Raw genomic sequence first — 21,171 nt, forward strand, 5'->3', positions numbered from 1 at the left:
ACACACACTCTTTGAAGTTTGAAGCTAGCTTTGAACGCTAATAATTGACAAAACCACTTACATCTCTAAAGTGTTTTATTTTATATGGAATGTTAGACAAAAAGGTGAAAAGACCCCATTAGTTTTATGGGTGAGAATGTGCATGATCAAGGCAACTCCATTAGTGAAAAAGTGAGACAGCGTGAAGTTCACCTAATCTGGGGTTTATTTTGTACAATATTAAACAAAGCTTTCTAGGGATTGGAGCCTTCACTGAGGCAATCATATTTCAACACGTATAATAAAAACCTTAAAATCTTACTTGGCCATTGGCATATAGTGGGCAGTTTGGATGAGTTAGATTAAATTACTCACTATATTTTACTTTATTATATTGTTAAGTGCTATATTATTGGAAACCACATGCAAGGGACAGTGTATGTTTAACAATTAAGGCGCATTTTATGCATATTCTTTATTTTTCTAAGCTTTTTTTTGGTTTTTGTTGTTGAAGGAGACATGGGAATAATGGATTTTATTCATCAATTATGGTAGAACATGCCAAGGAATAAATCAAGTTCCAAATGGATGTCGTGTTAGTTCATGAAAGAACTACTCTACACTTAATGAGATTCATATCTTCACCAAATGCAGGCAATTTTATTTAACACAAACAGAAACATCTCGTGATGTTTATGAAATCAGTGAAAAAAACAGTACGAAGAATTCAATTACTTTCTTTTACTGAAACAGATTCATGGAGTTGAGGCCAAACCCAGTTATTCCTGTCATTTCAGCAGTGTGTACAATTGTAAACGAAAACAAAGCTGAGCCTTGTGCTGAGGAATTTGATTGATAAAGCAGGCAAGTGATCGTCTTAAACGAGATAAAACTGATAGATAGGAATGCCGTTTGGGCATGGGGGCTATGACTGACTGATGCAAGAATAAATTTGATTTGATTTATAGAGGAAGTCAGTTGTCTTGTCATATTTTGATAAGAAACAAGGTGATTTGTCAATTTGTGGGGGAGGGAGAATTGGAAGAGTACCTCAAGGAACAAAGACATTAGTTAAGGTTGTGGGGTTGAGCTCATGGTGATGTGATGAGCCAGAGCAGATATCTCTTGTGGGCTTCCACTTGACCTGCATTTTCACTAATGTTTCAAGTTTGAACCACTGCCAACTTTGACTGACCCCCACTTTTTTATTTTTCCACAAAAATAAAAAAGTTATAATAGCTAGAGACACCATTAATTTTACATCTGTCAAGAATCTACTTCGCAACTACTAATTTTGGTAAAACTATTATTGAATAATCAAAATATGCACCATAGATGGAAATTTAGCTAACCAATTTATGTTAGGTTTTAGGGATTATGGGCACAGGTTTTGGGGACCGTTGACAAGGTCATATATTGTGATGTGTAAAGGGTGGATGATGCAAATTTGAGCCTAAAAAGGGTTGGTCGTTCCTTTACCCTTAAGGGTTATGTGCTATAAGACATAAAAATGCCCAAAATTAGGGTGAAAGTTGATAATGAAAAATAGTGTATTAGATTGTTCAAGTCCCAAACCCTCCTGAAAAAAAAATTTCCCCTTGTTAATTGTCATTTTTATGAGGCCCATTTCACCTTTGAGTTGAGCCTTTGGGCTATAAATCTCTTAACTTTGATTGCCAATCTTAGCCCAAAATTTTCATTAATGCCCTATGCAGCCCAGTAGTCTTATTTTTTTTTATACAAAATTTTGTTCCTGATTTCTTATGCTCGTTAATTGTATCTGGAATTTTTCGAAATAAGTTTTAATTATTGACCAATGACAATACACTCCAAAGTTGCATATTTATTATTTGTTTAAAGCCGATTGCCCATAATAATTATTTTCCACGGTGATTTTTTATATTTAAGTTTAAAAAATTTATTAATTTATCCATTATTTACTTTTGTTAATAAAAATTATTATGTCGAAGGATAGAGTGAACGTTTTTCCTTTTCTTCTTCTTCTTTAGACATTGTTAACACTTCCCTAAATCTGATGCATAAAAATCATCAACTTCATTCTGTATACATTTTTGCTCATTTTAAGAGTTTGAGAAAGCAGAACCCCGTAGTTATAATAAATTATTTTTCATCCTTACCCTTCTTTAAGAATTGTGGTTTACCTCGCCTGATCAAAACGCAGCCTTCCAAACCCATCACAGTGCCGAAAGGCAACCCTTAAACCAAAACCAATTGCAGCAACACTCAAAACTAAGGGTATGTATAACTGGTTTAAATTATAAAACTGGATCGAACAATTTAAAATTTACAGCTTCATTTGAGTTAGAAAAAAGTTGTGATTTGAACCATTTTCAAATTCAACCAAATCCGAATCATTTTTTAAATACATACATATATGGGTTTTTTTTTTTTCCCCCAAATGAAACATATTTTGCATGTTTTGTATAATCTGGATTGTATTAAAGGTATAAAAGGTTCTATAACAATATATTAATATATTTTCTTATTTATTTATATGCTAGAAGTCTTTATATAAAAACATATAAATTATATTGAAAACATATATAATAGTACACAATATTTTTTAAAAAAATATTTAAAATATTGTACGGTATAATACAAAATCAATAATCATAATTTAACAATCATAAGTTATGCCAAATAGATACTAAATTTAGAAAAAGAGGGAAAGAAAAAAATTAAAATGTATGTAAAACATAATGACAGCTCCATATTTCAATAGTTTAAATAACTTTCAATGTAACAAATTTATATATTAAAAAATAGAAGAATTGATTAAAATTTAAAAAATTTGAAACAAAGGCATCAAGCATGATAACAAAATATAAAATATGGTACTTGTTATCAAAGAAATTATGTCATTTTCTAATTAACAATAACATATTAATCAAAATTGAATATAAAACTATGTCATTGTTAATCAAAATTTAAAATTTTCTCATCACATACATGATATGAACACTCCACTTTGCTTATTCACACAACTAATAATACATATTTGTAACTCCTAATGCGTTGAACTTGAACTAGTATTAACACTGAAGATAATTAAAAATTAAGCAATTATATATATATAAATATAAAATATTGATAATATAATTGATAACACATTCTTCATTGATAATACTGTATTATATTTTTATAAGCCCAAACTGTAAAACAAACGAGATTATACCATAATTTTTTAGTTTGATTTAGCTTGGTTTGAAATACAAAATGATTTGATTTGATTTAAGATTTTGTTATGTTTGGTTTGAAAACTTTCCTGATATGGATAAACTAGACTGTGCACATCTCTACCCAAACTGATGCATTCACCTTGTTACAAACTCCGAAATCACAACCTATTCCATTATTGATATTTAGTGATTAAAAAAGGGCATTTTATTTTTTGTTTGAATTGCCATGTTTGATTCAATTGTCTTGAAACCCATAAAACAATAAAGCCACCCCTATTAAAGCTAGAGACCCTCTCTTGAACATATCTCGGCTTGGCCAAAAGACTTATTCTCACCTAAGGTTTAGTTCGTTTCTAAACTCATATCTGCGGAGTTTCCAAAACTCAAATACCCACCTATCATCAAATATCTATTATAATTTTCTATTACATACAAGGGTAAAACCATTATTTTAACATTAATATTAAAAAATATATTATTTTATCTTATTTTCTCCCATATTTCAAAAAATAATAACTTCAACCCTATTAAACATTTCTAGTTTTAAAAAGTAATTATTTTCCCCCACCTAGGTTTTTTAACTCCCCTCTTCGACCACTGCTTTGTCTCTAGTGACCTCTTTATCCCTTCCTAACCGTTAGTTGGCTCTTCCTCGTTATCGACCAATAAAGAAATGTTGACTTCCACTTCATCTCTTCGTCTGTTGACATTTCGTCTCTCTGTTAGGATATGAAGGCTTCATCTTCGTCTGCTTGTCGACATTTCTTCATTTATCGATGGTGAGGGAGAGTTGACTAACTATCAAGGAGAGAAGAGGAGGTCATTTGAGATAAAGCAATGACCGAAGAGGGGAGAACAAAAAGCTAGGTGGGGGGAATAGTCACTTTTCAAAACTGAAAAAGTTTAGTCAGGGTGAAGTTGTTAGTTTTCAAAATATGAGGGAGGGGAAAATAAGATAAAATATATATTATTTAATATTAATGTTAAAATGATGGTTTTATCCTTATATATAACAGAAAATTTTAATAAATATTTGATGATGGATGGATATTTGGGTTTTTGAAATCCCACGGGTGTGAGTTTGAGAATGAACTAAACCTTGGGTGGGAATAAATCTTTTGGCCTCCTAACTCCTCCAAATTGAGAAAGACCCTAAAACATGTCTCATAGAATAGCTTCCTTTTTATTGTCATTAAACTTGTCCTTGTAGCCTTTCATTGTGACTTGGCATCTAAAACTATACGTAGAGATGATAATTTCGGTTTGAATTTAGAGGTCTTGACTCTAACAAAGAGGGTATTCTTCAATAGAAAAGGGAAAGAGGACAGAAACGGGGATGAAAAAAATTCCCGCAATCGGGGACATGAATATATGTGTTTCCTCTCTACCCACCTCGTCCTCGCCTCGCCTCGCCTCTCCCCCATCCCTATCACCATCCCTATCCCCGTTCATTTTTATTAATATATTTACTTAAAATACTAACATATTTTTGTGATTTTAGATTATTTATGTTTTTTAAATTTATTTAGGTTTTTATTGTACATATTAAAGTGGTTAATATATAATATTTGTGACATTTGAAATAGTGGGTTGGTTTTAATTTTACTTAATTTTGTTATTTAATAATTTATATTGTATTTAAAGGGTATGAGAATGAGATTTTTTCCTGTAAGTATGGGAAGAAAATTTTTTTCCGCGGAGATAAAAAGATGATTTTTTTTCATGGGGAGAGAATGAAGAATCCTTATTATCTCCATAATAGAGACATAGATTGATATCCCCTACAGGGATAGAGATAGAGACAACGATTGAGATCCCCTCCCCATTGTCATCCTTAATTATAAGAAGCAAATAACTTCTCATGTGGGTCCATCAAACCCTTTGTCTTTGCTTTTTAACTAGCGTTGCACTCTAAAAAGCCAAAATTTTTTGTTAATATCCCTAAAATTTGAGCAAAATCAAACATATATCCAAAAATTAATTCAAAATGTTGACCAAATAATGAAAATTTTGAGTAAACTTTAGATTATACATGAAGTGGAAAATTATAGGAAACCTCCATTCGCATAATAAAATTTCAATCATCCCTGGTTATGTATAATGAATTCAATAACTCATACTATTCACAGTAACAATTGTAGGAAACCACAATTACGCATAGTAGAAACGATAAGAAACCCCGTCACATGGAGTAAAATTTTGTAAGCCTTCATTATGTGCAGTGAAATTTTAATAACCCTTCATCAATGCACGGTGAAAATTATAGGAAATCCTCTATTAGCATAGTAAAATTTTAATAACCGCTCTTACACATGGTAAAATTCCAACAACCGCTATTATGCATAGTAAAATTATAATAACCTTTCTTATGCAAGGCGAAAAATTATAGTAAACCCATTACACACTGATATTTCAATAACCTCCATTATGCATGGTTAAAATTATATAACTTTTCATTAGGCCAAATGACTATTTCCCACCCAAAGTATGTTGTTATCTCAAGTTTTCTCTCATTAACTTTGAAAATCTCATTTATCTATCTATGAACAGTTAAAATTAACGGTTTTAAAGGTAAAATCGTTATTTTATTTGTAATATTAAAAATAAATTAAAATTTTATTTTGTTTTCCCCCATAAGCCCTAAAACCTAACAATTCTCCCCTAAACCAAGTTTTAAAAAATAGTATTCCCCCCTTAAGGTTTAGTTTTCAATCCCCAGTACCAAATCTGGAACCATTGCTGGTGACGAAGCTTCCTCGATGCATCATTATGCTCCAGTGACCTCTCTTCCCTTCTCTGGAACGTCGGCTGAAGCAGATCTAACCTAAAAAAATGAAGAGCTTTGTCAGGAGATGAAACTCTTCGTCTTCCAAGAAGAAGACGTCTGGGAAGACCATCGTCTTCCCAGACGAAGACGAGGTCTTCATCTTTATCTGAGAAGACGAAGAGCTTCATCCTCTTTGTCTTTCCAGGTCATATTTACTTCGATCGATGTTCCAAAAGAAGGGAGAGAGGCCATCGGAGCATGGTGATGAGTTAAAGAAGCTTTGTCGACGGCAATGGCTCCTAATTTGATGTCGAGGATTGAAAATAAACCTTAAAGGGGGAATGCTATTTTTTAAAACTTAGTCTGGGAGAAAATGATTAGTTTTTAGGGATTATGAGAGAAAAACAGATAAAATTTTAAAGGTTAGTATTCTGTTAATTTTAACCGTCCATGAGTGAGTAAATAAGATTTTCAAAGTTAACGGAGAGGAAACTTGAGATAACGACATATTTTGGGTGGGAATAAGTCCTTTGGCCTTTTCATTATGCATAGTGAAAATTCAATAACCCTTGCACATGATGAGAATTACATTATGCATAGTTATATTTCGATAACCCGGCATTAAAAGTACAATGTACCCCTACTGTTCACAGTAAAATTTCAATAACCCACTTATGCATAATGAAAATTATTGGAAACCTTATTATACAGTGAAAATCATCAAAAATCCCCCTTTACGTATAGTGAAATTATAATAACCCCCTTATGCACGGTGAAAATTAAGTAAACCCCAAATAGGCAAAAGTGACATGATCCCCTTCTCCTTTGTGGATTTAGTAAAATTTTAATGAACCTCCATACATATGGTAAAAATTACAGTAAAGCTCTCATTATGGATAGTAAAATTTTAATAACCTATATATGCGTGGTGAAAATTAGAATAAACACCATTAGCATAGTGAATTCCAATAACCCATCTGACGCAAAGTAAAAATTATAAAAACCTCTTTTACAGATAATGAAAATTAAGAAACCCCCGTTTTGCATAGAAAAATTTCAATAACCCCCTTATGGAAGCTGAAAATTATCGTAAATCCCTTATCACATATTGTGATTATCCGATAACCTTTCTCATTCATGGTGACAATTATGTGAAACTGTCATTATGCATAATAAAATTTCAACAAACCCCCTTGTGTATGGTGAAATTTTAATAAACCCACATGGGGAGAATTATAGGAAGCCCCGTATAACACATGGTAAATTTTAATAACCCTACTTAAGTCTAGTGAAAATAACAAGAAACTCCATTACACAAATTGACAATTTCAAGGCACCACCCAAAATTTCAATAAACTCTGCTATGCATAGGTGAAATGGGTAACATACACATAGTATCAAAATCCAATCAACATTTTAAAAAAATTGTTGTTTAATTGGTTTTAAAATCAATTCAATGTTATGTGAATATATTCTTACTCTTTTCGATTCGAATCACATTCATATATCAACCACAAGACAACATTCATATCCATCAAATTTAACCAAAATTGTAAAACCCCAACTTTATTTAAAGAACACTTAAACCTATAAAATTCGTGTTGATTGAGATAGACATTTATCATTGAATTTGTATAATGTAGATAAGAAATAATTACAACAGACCTTTTCCCCTATTTTGCAGAAAGAAAAGTAATTTCAAATCTTTCGATATCAATTGCAAATACAATATTGGAGAACCATGAGTACACCCAATATGGAAAAGAACAATAATGTAGAAGAATGACTAAATCGTTGATTTTGGGCTTAAGGTGTAGATTAAGAGATTGAGGTGAATTTTTGGGAATGAAAAAGAAAAAAAGAAAAAAAGAATGAAAATTAATTTTATAAATGAGGGTACTTTCTTCTGAGACTAATACGATGAATATAGGGGTATAACCTTATAGTTATGGGTTATTTTTGTATCTCTCTATCCACTTTTGAGCGACATTATATATACATAATTTTAAATATATAATTAAATATATAAATTATATGTCATTATATAATTAAATATTATTTTTTTTAATTTAACATCATTATATTATTGCAAAGAATCTATATACTCAACTGTATACAGAGAGTAAATTAGAAGAAATAAAATCTATTCATATAAACCAGAAATCCACTAAACTTGAGCTCTGAAAATGTTTTAATTCATTTGAATTCACGTTAAACGACCGTATCACTTCTTTGCCACAGAACCCTTTTACTTTGAAAAACTAGTATTTATAACTCGCTGAGCCAACAATGTGTTTCTGTAGCCCTATTTCCATGTATCAACACAATTATTTACGAAAATGAAAAATTTTGAATTATAAAGGCCCATATGCCAGTCTCTGAGAATGAACTCCAGGATGATACAGATTTAGGTGGTTTATCGCCTTTGCCACCAGATCTTTTAAATCAGGATGTTGTGCAACCACCGTACGGTCAGCCCCTTCGAGGGTGGACAACAGCCTAGCTTGTTCCAAAGCCTCACTATTGCCAGCATGCAAAGCAAGGTAACAGAGCAGAACCAATCCATGCAACTGTGTCCGATCATTACCCCTTAGAAGTTTCATCAAAGGTGGAACACCATTGAACTCAATAATTGCTTTTGAATGCTCCACACAGAGAAAATTCTCAGGACTTGCAAACTTCTGCAATGCAATAGCCGCTTCAGTTGCCACTTCTGGATTCTTATTACTGAGTTGATCCACTAAAGGACCAAGTACTCTGGTTTCTCTAGCTGGAAAAGTCCGGGCCAATGAACCAATTGATCTAATAGCAGGAATTTGCAATGTTGGGTCTAAATCTTTTATCACCCTAAAGAGCTGATCCACAACAGCTTTAGCAGCAGGAGAGTTAGTCTTAAAAGCAGAGCGTCTAAGATCAGCATTTCGTTCAGCAGCAGCAGCTATCTCCATTATTGTCATCAAACAATTGTACTGCAATTCACCATGTTCCTTTTCAACCAATTTTGCCAAACAGAGCAACCCTTTTGTTTCCGTTATTCTCCTACTATTTGACACACTCCCCTTTGCAAGCATCCACAAGGCCTCAGCGCAAGCGATTTTCAACTTAATTTTCACCTCCGGTTTCTCATTCTCCCTCTCTTTCCTACTCTGCCCTGATCTACTACTACTAGCTTCACTATACAAATCCGTGTAAAGACGAGAACTCTTCGAACCGACCATTGTGTTCTTCGCCAATTCTTTATTGATCTGCACAATTGAATGAAAACTCTGCTTACCCAAATTAGTGCTTTGATCATCAACAAATGTTTCGAGAGATAAATTCGTCACAAGTGGCCTAATAACATTCTCCCTTGCAAAATCATCCTGCGCCACATTATCATACTCCGCCATTCTGGCCACCAAACTAGCCACCTGAATCTGAACTTTCATCAAAGACTCATTTAAAACATTCACTATTAGTGGAACCCCAAGCTCATTCACTATGACCCTAACTCTTTCTTGATCGTTTGCTAAATTATAAAGCGCCGTGGCAGACGCTATTTGCGCCTCCCACGACGCTGTTTCTTTTAAAAGTGTAAGTAAAGGAGGGACTCCGCCCTCTTCAACAATAATTTTCTTGTTACGATCGTTATCTTCAGCCAGCGAAGCCAATTCATTAGCGGCTTCAATACGATCACTTAATTGGCCCATATGTATAGCAGCAATATAAGACCAAACCCAAGATAAAATCGGGTCATTACTAGCTATAGGTGGCAAAGTAAGAACTATACCGCCCGAAGCGCCGCCGTTTTCAGTGTCAAAGATACTCAAAAGCCATCTCATGTCGCCGACTGAGGCTTCTAGCAGGATTAAGAGCTTGCGAAAGTCAGCGGCGGTTACAATTGCGACGACACGTCGTAGAACGCTCCGACGCTTGCACTTCCGGACCAGAATTAGGGCACGCTCTATGTGTCTCGACACGTCGGCAATTACGCGGCGAATCGGTCGGTCATAGAGTGCCTGAGATGAGCTGGCGAACCGGACCACGGTCCGGAGCATTTGTAAGAGCCAATCCACGTGCCTACCTACTTCTTGACAGTCGGCTTTGAAGGACTCCGCCTCATCAACCGCTAAACGAACTCGCTCCGCCCAAATTATAATTGCCGATAACTCTTCCTGAATTTTCTTCTCTTCTACTAAGGAAGCCATATGATAGTTTCGGCCACTCAATGTGTCCAATATCTCCGATTTTTTATTTTCAGTTAGTGTGCCTCTGCGGCTACGGCGGGTCAAATTGCGGGCAAAGGCAGGGGCACGGTTTTTTATGGAATTGTGTTATTGCTGTTCATTCTTGCTGACATGTTTGTGTGTTTGTTCTTTCCTTCTGGGAAATTGTTATTTCTGGGAAATTGCCCTTTTGTTTATTTTAAGAATTTAAACGCGCGTGGAGCGTGCGGTACAAAGCGTTAAAGTGACGGTAGGGGTCAATTACTTCCGCTTGCGTACCGTTGGACTTGGTTACGTTGTGGTCTTCATGTAGACTTGATGACTAAAGGAAGAGAAAGTGACGTGCACCTGCTAAGAAAGAGCGTAGGTTAAGAATCTTCTAATTAATGCAAAATTGTCTGGATCAGATTAAGGAGGCCTTTGCTCGAGGGTTGATGAGAATTATACTGACTCTTTATCTTCTATTATTTCAATTTAGGAACATTATAAAAAATAGTCAAAATATCTCTTATTAGGTAAAAATATCCAAATTCATTATTTTTAAGTAAAAATACTTAAATTTATTATTTTTAAGTAAAAATACCCATAGTTTTTTCTAAAATATCAAAATTACCCCTCCCCTCATCTTATTTATATAAACTCTCTCACTCTCATTCTCATTATATATATTTCTTATATCACTTAAATACTTACTTTCACTTTTATTTTTATTTAATATCAATTACTACAGGTTCGTTTGAAAAGAAGAAATTCATATTTCTGAATTCGAATTGAAAAAATCAATTCATGAAAACTATATTGAAAATAACATGTTATGAATAAATAGATATATTAAAATACCTTAGAATGTCAATAATAAAAAAATTACTCGAAAATCTAAAAACCCATATTTGAATTTTGAAAACTACACGTTCAAATAGCTTATGAACAAGAAAACCGAAAAATCGATTAAAAATTTCATAATTATATCGTAAAACGTGTCTAAAAAAGCACATTATAATTACAAATATCAAATTTGAAAATTATATATCAAAAAAGTCTAGCCCGGTCACAAACAAACTCAAAATCATAAAAACCGAAAATCCTAAATTTGATAAAATAAAAAAATTGCATAATACACATTGAAACAGTTTTATTTTGGCCTCCAGATTCGGTGCAACCAGCAAAGCTGGTTATTGTTATAGAGCTCGAAATGAGCTTCGCGTTGATATATTACAGGCTCCGTAACTCCTCCCGGATCAAAAGTTATGGTCGTTCAAAGTCTGTCTCATATAAACCCTATAGTTTTAAAAAAGTTAATTTCCCCCCAACCCACCGTATACACAGCAACAACCCACTGTCACGTGGCAAATTTCAAAAAAGCCCACAGTGGACTGAAGACTCTCACACAGCTCCATAATATTTTGAAAATACTATTAAGCCCCCTAACCCATTGTCGACAGTGGGAAACATTGTTCCCACTGTCGACTGCCGATAGCTTCGAAACGAATTTTCAACCAAAAATTCGTCATTTCGGTCTCCAATTTCAACACAAATCAAATATACATAGGCTATAACACAAAACCCCTCAACCAATTCAACGAAAACTACCAAGAATCAAAACATTTGAAGTATTGTTCAAAATCGAAACCCTAAACCCTAAACCGTAAAATCTCACTCAAATCTCAATAATATGAACAATAACTTGATTCAAACAAGATGACGGAAAATATTCTAACGTGTTGTGCCATTTTCGGTTGTCAAAAACCACGAAAATCCAGCCAACAGTGCGATGATAGTGGGACAGGGGAAAATTTATAATTTTCCCCTGTTTTTGAACAGTGATTTCACAATGGGAACAAGGGAAATTTGCTAGGTTTATATATGGGCAGTTTCGATATTTCACAAAAATTGGGCATTTTTACTTTAATCTAAATTTTTTGGACAATTTCGTTTAAACCCACTTACTTTTACCTATTTTTTATAATTTCCCTAAAGCGTTTGCTTGAGGGTTGATGAGAATTATACTGACTCTTTATCTTCTATTATTTAAATTTATTCTTTATTTTTTTATTATTGATATTATTTTAATTAATTGATATAATATTATATTATTAATAATATTTTAATTATTAAAAAATTATAAAAATAATTTTAATTTTATTATAATTTATTATTATTTATTAATTTTTAGGCATAAAAATATTTTAAAATAATTATATTATAAATATTTAAATAAAAAAATATAATAATTTTTTTATTAACTTTAATAAAACATAATAATTATTTATATATATTAATTTTATCAAATATAATAATAATTTATATTCAATAATTTATCTAAAAAATAATTTTTTAATTTTAATAATAAAATATTTTTCAAATTAAACATACCCTTAAAATTGGTGGTAGCTTCTTGTTACCATAAATAAATATTACATAGAGATTCATGTATGGTTAAAAAATTATTCTCCATCCGGGCGTACCAAAACCGTTCTTATACTTTCATACATGTCATCTATAAATATGGAAAAATTATTTTATATACATTATTTTATTATTTTTCTAAATTTAACAAAAATAAAATTATATATCAAATTACCACTATATTAATATCAAAATCTCATATAATCTAAGAGACCAAATCAAATAGCATTAGCAACAAAAGATTGAATACAATCAATCCAAACGCCACTACCTTGTAATTACTATTACTTTAATGTTGAAATAATCTTTTCTTTCTTTCTTAGACCTACACTATCCAAGTAACTTCGATTGAGGGAGACAAGACAACATGATCATCTTTAAAATATATTTAAGATAAACTCCAGTTGAAAACACGTCTTTACTTTTATTCAAAGAATTGCCACCAATTACTACTTCTATAACCAACGACTGAACTCGTTGGATTGGACTCAAATTATTTAACAAAACACCAAAACCCACACACACACACACACACACACACTCAAAAAAGGGGCATATGATCATAACCCCACTTAAGAATTATCCAGTCAGAGCTTGGCGAGCAGAGCATTCTGGATAGGCTTCTCACTTATTCCATTGCTGTCTTTGATATCCAAATCGCTAGCACTGGGAGGAACATCTACTGCAGGTGAGCAATTGAAGAACCCATGTGGCTGCATTGCGAGCAAAGACATTTTACTCAATAATATCACATATTACTAGCAACAATGTTCAAATATGTGACTCATGGAGCATAAAAAAACAATTTTGAAAAAAAAAGTTCTCTGCTAGGATGAGAATACCATGAGCATAAAACCAATGCGATCCACTGGCATTACAGGCCAGTCCTCCAGTCGAGGAATGTGAGTCACTCCAAATACATACCTGTACAGTACTAGTAATGATCAGAAAACACAGTACTAAGATTATATTCACAATATTAATTAACAAAATGGACAGACCTGTTTACGAGCAAATATTGTTTATAATCCCTACTAAATCATATACTTGCAAATTCAAATGATGAAAATTTGATCAGACGAAGCTTGTTTTTCGAGCTAGTTTCTTATAGTTCATTAATGAATTATTAGTAATTAAAAAAAAAAAAAACACTAGTATGTATCAGATTCTTTTTTTAATTTTTCTATGCAAATGAAAATAATTCTTGGCATACAGGCATAGACACAAACATGTTAATTATAGTTCTTGGAAAAAGAGAAGGTAAACTAACCATAGAACTATATCAGTTTCTTCCAGTGATCGATTTTGCTTAACCCAAGTAGCCAATCCTTCCCCAACTCGTGGATTTTGATTAGGAAACTCTCCCCCAGGATACATTTCATCATGTGCATAAGGAGTGACCCAAAGATTATGCTTCAAGAAAGCTGCTCTTCTCAGAAATTTGGCCTCAGAACCAGCTAATGGTAAACAGTTTGAACCAGGTACTAGTTTATATCCAGTTAACTGCCCAGTTCGGTTGACATTTCTTGTGTTTCTTATCTGAAAAGTAGATGTAAATCATCAGCTAAACAATCAGTTAACTGTTTATTAGACTCTATAGAAAACTATCATTGCAATAAATTCAAAACTGAGCAGTTCTTTTTTCAAGAAAAAGTAAAGAAAGATGATAGGGAACCCATCATATTTTCAAGCAAGGCACAGTGCAAATGTTAATAACACTAAAACATACCAACATCAGTAATCGACTAATAAATTATTACTAGCAGTCAAAAAATGATGGAGAACACATGGAAGACATATTTAACTCTCAACCATTGATACAAAGACATTTGGAAAAAAGGCTGAATTTACAGATGGAAGCACAAACAATGGCATATACCGTCTAATTTTTGAATTATAATGCTAAACTATAATGAACTATACAAGAAATTTTTAATCATATTAATATAGAAGCATTTATTGTTTCTCATGATTAACACTCAGAAATATTTCTTCAAATTCCCATGAGATTGCAAATGTAGAAATCTTATAAATGCATTTTATTTATGCGAGCTATGATTTGGATGGCTACATTATTGGAAACAAATCGAAATCGCATCCACAGCAGGCCATCATCTAATCCAATAACTACAGGAGTTTTCACTGCTCAGAAAATCATAATTATCCTTGTACTAGACACCACTGTTTTTCATAGTAATTATTAAAAATACGAACTACATGTACATGGGTAAGATATCCTACAATCCAGTGGCGAGCAGTTAAAGGATTACAATCACGCATAGCTTGCAATTCTGATCTTAGTAGTTCCTCTTCGGCGTAGAATGCATTATTATGAACATTATTCTTTCCTGCTTCTTCAACTTTAACATTCACCTCAACAACCTATACCAACAAGAGAGCATACAGATCTTAGTAGCATAACTACACATATGGCAATGGTCCTTCCTTTCTAGTTGAAGAAACGGTTATATAAAGCTAAAGATGAGTGTGATACCATAAAATGCATTTGAGGATTAAGATATATTAATTGGATAAAATACTTGTAAGTAAACTAACATCATCACATAATATATCCCTATACTCATGTTCTGTCAGAGAATATGCAGCCCTTTCCGCAGACCAAGGAATAGATGTGAACAATAGGTCAATATAGATGGTATTCCTTAACTCTTAAGGCCCAAGGAATTCAGCTTTAGCTCACCCCATAACATCGAAGTTGGTTTCCTCCTCAACCAAATCATGCAAAAGCAACCTCTTTAATGAAGGTCACTGGATAAATATTAGGTCACCCAAGTAACTTGGGAAACCACTGTAGCCTTAGTATTGCTAGAGTAACATTAAATACTTAAAGAACCACAATACCACAAATGCAAGTTTCCCTGCAAACTTTTGATATGAATTAAATTGGCACTCATAGAAATGAACCCAACACAGTCTCATGAAATGAAGAAATATGCAATGAGCTCCTGATCCTAGAACTCTACACAACTAATATGGGTCTATCAAGCCAATTGATGACCTAAAAGCTCACTATTATGATAAATAGATATTTATAGGATGTGTTACCTAAACTGATACATGTATAACAAAGGAGCTGTGTGACAGAGAAAATATCCCCAGTATTTACATAAACTTACCTGATTAAATGCTTCCCCAGGCTTACAATCAACTGCCATATCCATGCGGGCCACAAAAAAATGTTGATGAACAGGGGCATATAACCCGGGTGCAATAGTTGTGCCATATTTCCTTACTTCCCCAGGTTGAAGTGCCCCTAAGCTGAGAATTCCAGTAAGTTTAACCTCAGCTTCAACTTTCCCATCCTACAACACAAGTATTACATCATTTGCATTTAAGTGGCACAACTTAAAGAAATAGCAGTAGTCTATGTTGAGAGACTAAAAAATTGAGCACTGGAATACTAATACTTGAAACAATCTGCTGTTTAAAAGAAGCAAAATTGTTCCTGATACTTCATGAAGACATGGGATTCAGCTGAGCCTCATGACTGCACTCAGTGGGTTTGGTACATCTAAGTTAGGAAAAAAATACCTAAAAAAACATAAGAAGCTAGATAAAATAAAGGCAGAAACTCACTTGCCTGATAAAAATGCCAGAAAAACCCATACTCATAGTTTGCCACAGTACATATAAATGACACTGTTAGCCTTCTAGACCTGCGAACTTCTGCTAAACCTGTTCTCCAGTCTTGATGCTTCCATAAGATACCATGGTCCTCTTCATGCAAACATACACAATTTTCAATTGTTTCAACACCTCCAGTGAAATTTGTAAAGTGTGCATCAAAGTACTTGATGTAACCCAAACAATCGCACCCCTGAAGAAACAACAATATAACAGGTAGAGAAATTTTTACACAAATAATGCAGTAAGTAAATAATTCATTCAAAAATGAAAAGCAACAGAAGAGATACTTAACCTTCTTAAGAGAATGTGCATTTCTACCCAGCCCATCTTCCCCTGCATCAAATGCATTTTTTCTGTAATGTGGATCATTTGGATCTCCATAAGGGACCACCATCTCAACAAAACTTAATCTGTGGGCAACGGGCCTCCGACCTCGACTACCGTCCACATATGCGACAGAATGGATCACTAAACCCTCCCTAGGAGTAAAACCAATACGAAAGTTCCACTGCCAACCAAACTTACGTCTTAATTTAAATAAAAAAAGTGGCAAAAATATCTAGAAGCTATAAAGTTGAATTGAACTTCAGTGAATCAGCAGTGTAGTTTTACAAATAAGAAAGCACCTTCTGCCATTCAACATAATGTCCATTAACACGAAAGCTTGGACCTTCAGGCTGAATAATCTGAAGGGGTTTCACATCACTTCGATCAACACCTCCACGTGTTTCACCAGCAGTATAGTTTCTTAATGGATCAGCTGGTGGTAGAGGAACAAGTTTACGGTCTTCAAACTCAATTACCACCATATTTTGCATATCAACAAGTACATGAATTCCATCAACTGGACGAGCATAACCATTTTCCATGGGACAGTCACTCTCAGTTCTGCAGAAAATGAGTGGTTTAGCAAGTCTGCGACTAGGAGCATCGGCTTCACTGTGATATCCTGCACACCTGCAAGAAAAGAGATTGCACACAAAATTAAGAGTGTAAAACAAGCACTGAAAGCACATTCTTACAGAACATCAATGTGAGAGATTCTCAACACAGTAACAAACCAGGGATCCACCATAACAAGATCCATGTCCTCAATACCCCTCCTCTTCATTGCCTCCCGAAATGGAGGAAAGCCCTTGACAACGGCTTCACATTCAGCATATTCCTCAGCATCCTATAATTCAAAAGATTACATTAGAAGTTCACCAGGACACATCACTAAAAAATTACAGTAAACAGTAATAGATCATTAATCAAGTGAACATCTCTCCAACTAAAAACCTATCAAAAGCATTTAATAGGAAAGGCACATTTGTTTTGTGTCTAAACTTATTTTAACTTATTCATTTACAACTCACATTTATGTAAAAAGCACATAAAACATCTTTTGCCCGGCAAGTAAATGTTACTTATTTCAGACAAGAACCCAAGCATAAATTCCAAAGTGAAAATAATCAAGTAAACTTCAAAGACTAACAATATACTCCAACAGAGCCAAAAGTAACATAAGCATAATGAAGGCGGAGTATTATGTACCATTGGAGGTTGGACATTTGGAACAACTTTTGATGAAACGGCCTTGCCCCTATGGTGCCCGCCTCTAGTGGTAGCATGAACTTGTGATAGCTCAACGATCCATATGCTTGTCTCGTTTGAGCTTTTGTTGTAAACAACAAGTCTTGCACGCCTTGGAGGAAGTTTAGTAGGAATCACAGGCCCACCTTTTGTTCTGGGAAGTAATGATGGCTGGAAAGGGGGGAAGAAGTATGCATCTGCCAATGCAACAACATGTTTATCTGGCTCCATGAGAACCACTTCCACAAAACGCATGCTATCTCTCACCTGAATGGATTGCCCTTTTCACTTAATAACTAGACAAATAATGATGTAAACAATAATCCTAGCTAAAAATCATAACTAGTAGAATTCACCTCAGGGGTTGGTCCAGCAGCCCTAACAGTTGCAACTGCCACAGAGATCTCGGCAGCGGATAAGGGATCCAAAGGATGGCTGGTTTGAGCTCTCACCATGGTTAAAATACCTATGCAATAAAATCAAGAAAACGTACACTTTTATGTTGTAATAGACATAAATGATATCAGTCTCCTTCAGTCAGCAACTGATAAAAAAACAAAAAACAGAGAAAGATAAGAAATCAAAAAAAGTCCTGTTTGGCTGTAGAGAAATGAAAGTGTCAAAAAATAATAATCAAACAGCCAGACGGTAAGAATCATTGGGGCCCAAACGTTGACTTTCCCGACAACAGTTATCTCAAACACGTATAGCTTTTCATTTTCTCAAAAACCAAACAATCAACATCTATAACTTTAAAGAAAATCATTATCAAGAATTAAAAAAATAAAGATGAAAAAAAGAAACCTTAAGAAAAAAAATTCATTATTAAACCTTTGGTTGAGGAATTAGTGTTAGTCGGAGGAGGATCAGGGAGAGATTCAACAGGTCGAATCATGGTCGCCAGAGACTCTCGTTCTCGGACCCGATCCCTTAATGGATCGGATCCTGAAACTTTCCAATCATGAACGATTTCAGTAGATTTATGGTCGATGCTTGTGGTGGTATCAATGAAACTATGAGGCGTCGTCTTTTCCTGAGTTGTGGCCATTGTAAAGGATTAGCAAGTTCACCGTATCCACCGCAGTATTTAGCACTGTAGTATTCCACTGACATACAGAGCAAATTCTCTGTGTCCTAACCTTTCACTTCCACCAAACTTACACAAACTTTCTTCTTCTTTCTTTTCACAAACAAGATTGGGGCTGGCTTCACATAAAAAGGGAACGAAGATAAATGGGCTTGGCGTGCAAGGGATAACGAAAATGAAGTAATTTTAGTAGTCCATATAAAGTAGAGGACAGAGAAAATGGTCATCGAATGGGAAGTGGTAAAAGACAAACAAGGAGTAGCTGGTAAGGCAATGTCGAGTGATATGACCATCCGCTTGTCAGAGACGTCATACAAATGATCGCTATTTTTGTGCGTACCACTTATTTATTTAGTCGTCGTATATGGTGTTCTGATATGAAGGCCCAAAGAACTTATCACCACCGCAAGGATAGTGAAATCACTAATTTTTAATTTTTAATTTTTAATTTTTAAAAATTTAAATATTTATTTAAAAATAATTTTTTATTAAAAATTTTAATTAAAATTAAGAATAAAATCATTATATATTAAAAATTAAAAATTTTATTATATATTTTTCTCTATATTTAAATAGATTATAATTTTTTTAACTTAAAGTTTAAAAACTGACAAATACTTCTAAGATTTGTTCTTTTTCTTATTAACACAAATTTGCCGTCTCTGGTCATTGTCGTCCTCCCTTCAGTCTTATCTCTCATTCGTGTCACTTTCCCTTCCTTCTCTGCCATCTTTAGCTATTGTCTTTGTCTCTCAAACAAAGATTGGTCATATTTATCTAAGAGACAAAGACTATTTGTCTTAGTTGAAAGCAATCGGAGAAGGAAGAGAGAGTGATCAGAGGGAGAGATAAGATAGAAGGGAGGATGACTGATGGTTGGAGACGACAAATAGGTGCTGAAGAGAAGACGAACAAACCTTAAAGAGTATTTGTTAGTTTTCAAACTTTATATAGAGGAAAAAATTATAAGATTTCTATATTTGAGAAAAAAATATGATAAAATATTAATTTTTAAAATTTTTTAATAAATAGTAATTTTATCTCTACCCTAATAAAAATTTAATTATAAGTAAATTTTTAAATTTTTAAAAATTAAAATGTCAAACTTTAAATTATTACTATACCTTGAGTGGGACCAAGTCTTTTGGCCTTATACTGAATATATAAATGACGTTGCCTACGACAATGATTCTCTTATCAATTATACAATTGATGTGTTGTTATATAACATAATTTAATATTATTTATATTTATTTTAAATCATCTTAGAATATAAATTATTTATTATTACAAAGTAGGCTAGCAACTCCATCCCAAATTAACTGTAGTTTAACTGGTGCTACAGTAGTTGCCTACCCAAGCAGCATCTTCACCAGTTCACTTACACCACAATTGTAGAGTTTGGCCAGAAGACTTATTCCCACCCAAGGTTTACTCTATTATCAAACTTTCACTTGTTAAATTTTAAAAGCTCAAATATCCACTCATCAATTATTAAAGATAATAAAATTCACTTAATATAAGAGTATAATTATTATTTAACTAAAATATTAAAAAATAAATTTTTATCTCATTTTTCTCTTTAATTTAAAAAATAAACATTTTTTTTTCTATTCAAAGTTTTAAAAAACTTATGTTTTCCCTTTAGGGTTTGCATTTTTTTACTTGCTTCTTCAACAATCAGACTCCAACTGCGAATTGATGGCTCACAAAAACAAAGATAAGACAGACAAAACATGGAGAAAAAAATTAAGATCCAATGACAAAAAAAATTGATGGATGATGAATTGTCAAATGGAAGATGAAGCTTTGATTCATTGAATCAAAGCCTTTGTCTCAATTTCATCAGATTAGCTTAGGACAAAGTTTCCATTGTACAATTCATTTCTGAACCAATTCAACAGGAGCTTCGATTCAATTCATGCTAGAGAGAGTGTCAAATCTAAAAAGATGAATCTCATCTTATTATGATGAAGACAATCAATCTTTCAGGAGAGAGAGCATCGGGAGGGAGAGAGAGTGGGCTAAAGATGACGATCAAAGATGGATAAGCTGGCCAAAGGAAAGAAAAATAAACCTTAGGGGGCAAAGGTAACTTTTCAAATCTTTTTGGGTGGTAAAAATTTTTAGTTTTTTAAACTAGGAGAAAATAAGAAAAAATTTTATTTTTTAATATTATTGGTTAAATAACAATTATATCTTTAGATTTAATGGATTCGTTTAATTTTAATAGTTAATAGGTGGGTATTTAGATTTTCCAAACTTGATGGACAAAAGTTTGCAGGGGACTAAAGCTTAGGTGGG

At 33.3% G+C, this 21,171-nt stretch overlaps 2 protein-coding genes across 3 annotated transcripts; both read right to left on the minus strand.

The window, feature by feature from the left end:
• Window positions 1-8,119: 8,119 nt before the first annotated feature.
• Window positions 8,120-10,320, minus strand: LOC123216296. The gene has a single exon (XM_044636711.1). It carries the CDS (start codon window positions 10,131-10,133, stop codon window positions 8,301-8,303), a length of 1,833 nt encoding a protein of 610 aa, XP_044492646.1. The 5' UTR covers window positions 10,134-10,320; the 3' UTR covers window positions 8,120-8,300.
• A 2,636-nt stretch (window positions 10,321-12,956) lies between these two features.
• Window positions 12,957-19,100, minus strand: LOC123216297 (copper methylamine oxidase-like). 2 transcript variants are annotated; one of them, XM_044636712.1, is made up of 12 exons: window positions 18,612-19,097; window positions 18,137-18,246; window positions 17,742-18,047; window positions 17,267-17,379; window positions 16,832-17,162; window positions 16,498-16,713; window positions 16,159-16,395; window positions 15,695-15,880; window positions 14,799-14,939; window positions 13,828-14,096; window positions 13,400-13,481; window positions 12,957-13,270 (listed from the first exon to the last, which is right to left on the minus strand). In XM_044636712.1, the coding sequence occupies exons 1-12, from the start codon at window positions 18,826-18,828 to the stop codon at window positions 13,145-13,147; spliced, it is 2,334 nt and encodes a 777-aa protein (XP_044492647.1). In that variant the 5' UTR covers window positions 18,829-19,097; the 3' UTR covers window positions 12,957-13,144. The 2 variants fall into 2 exon arrangements, with proteins under 2 accessions (XP_044492647.1, XP_044492648.1); XM_044636713.1 differs by lacking the exon at window positions 14,799-14,939 and having other exon boundaries at window positions 18,612-19,100.
• Window positions 19,101-21,171: the final 2,071 nt, after the last annotated feature.

The sequence above is a fragment of the Mangifera indica genome, chromosome 5 (assembly GCF_011075055.1).
Source record: "Mangifera indica cultivar Alphonso chromosome 5, CATAS_Mindica_2.1, whole genome shotgun sequence".
NCBI classification, from domain to species: Eukaryota; Viridiplantae; Streptophyta; class Magnoliopsida; order Sapindales; family Anacardiaceae; genus Mangifera; species Mangifera indica.

Excerpts from the sequence above, each read along its gene's own strand:
- LOC123216296 (XM_044636711.1), bottom strand. The coding sequence starts at position 10,133 with ATGGCTTCCTTAGTAGAAGAGAAGAAAATTCAGGAAGAGTTATCGGCA.
- LOC123216297 (XM_044636712.1), bottom strand. The coding sequence starts at position 18,828 with ATGGCCACAACTCAGGAAAAGACGACGCCTCATAGTTTCATTGATACC. Across the intron at positions 14,940-15,694 it reads CTGGGGAAGCATTTAATCAG|GTTGTTGAGGTGAATGTTAA; the intron begins GTAAGTTTATGT and ends TTGTTGGTATAG. Across the intron at positions 13,482-13,827 it reads GAAACTGATATAGTTCTATG|GTATGTATTTGGAGTGACTC; the intron begins GTTAGTTTACCT and ends AGTACTGTACAG.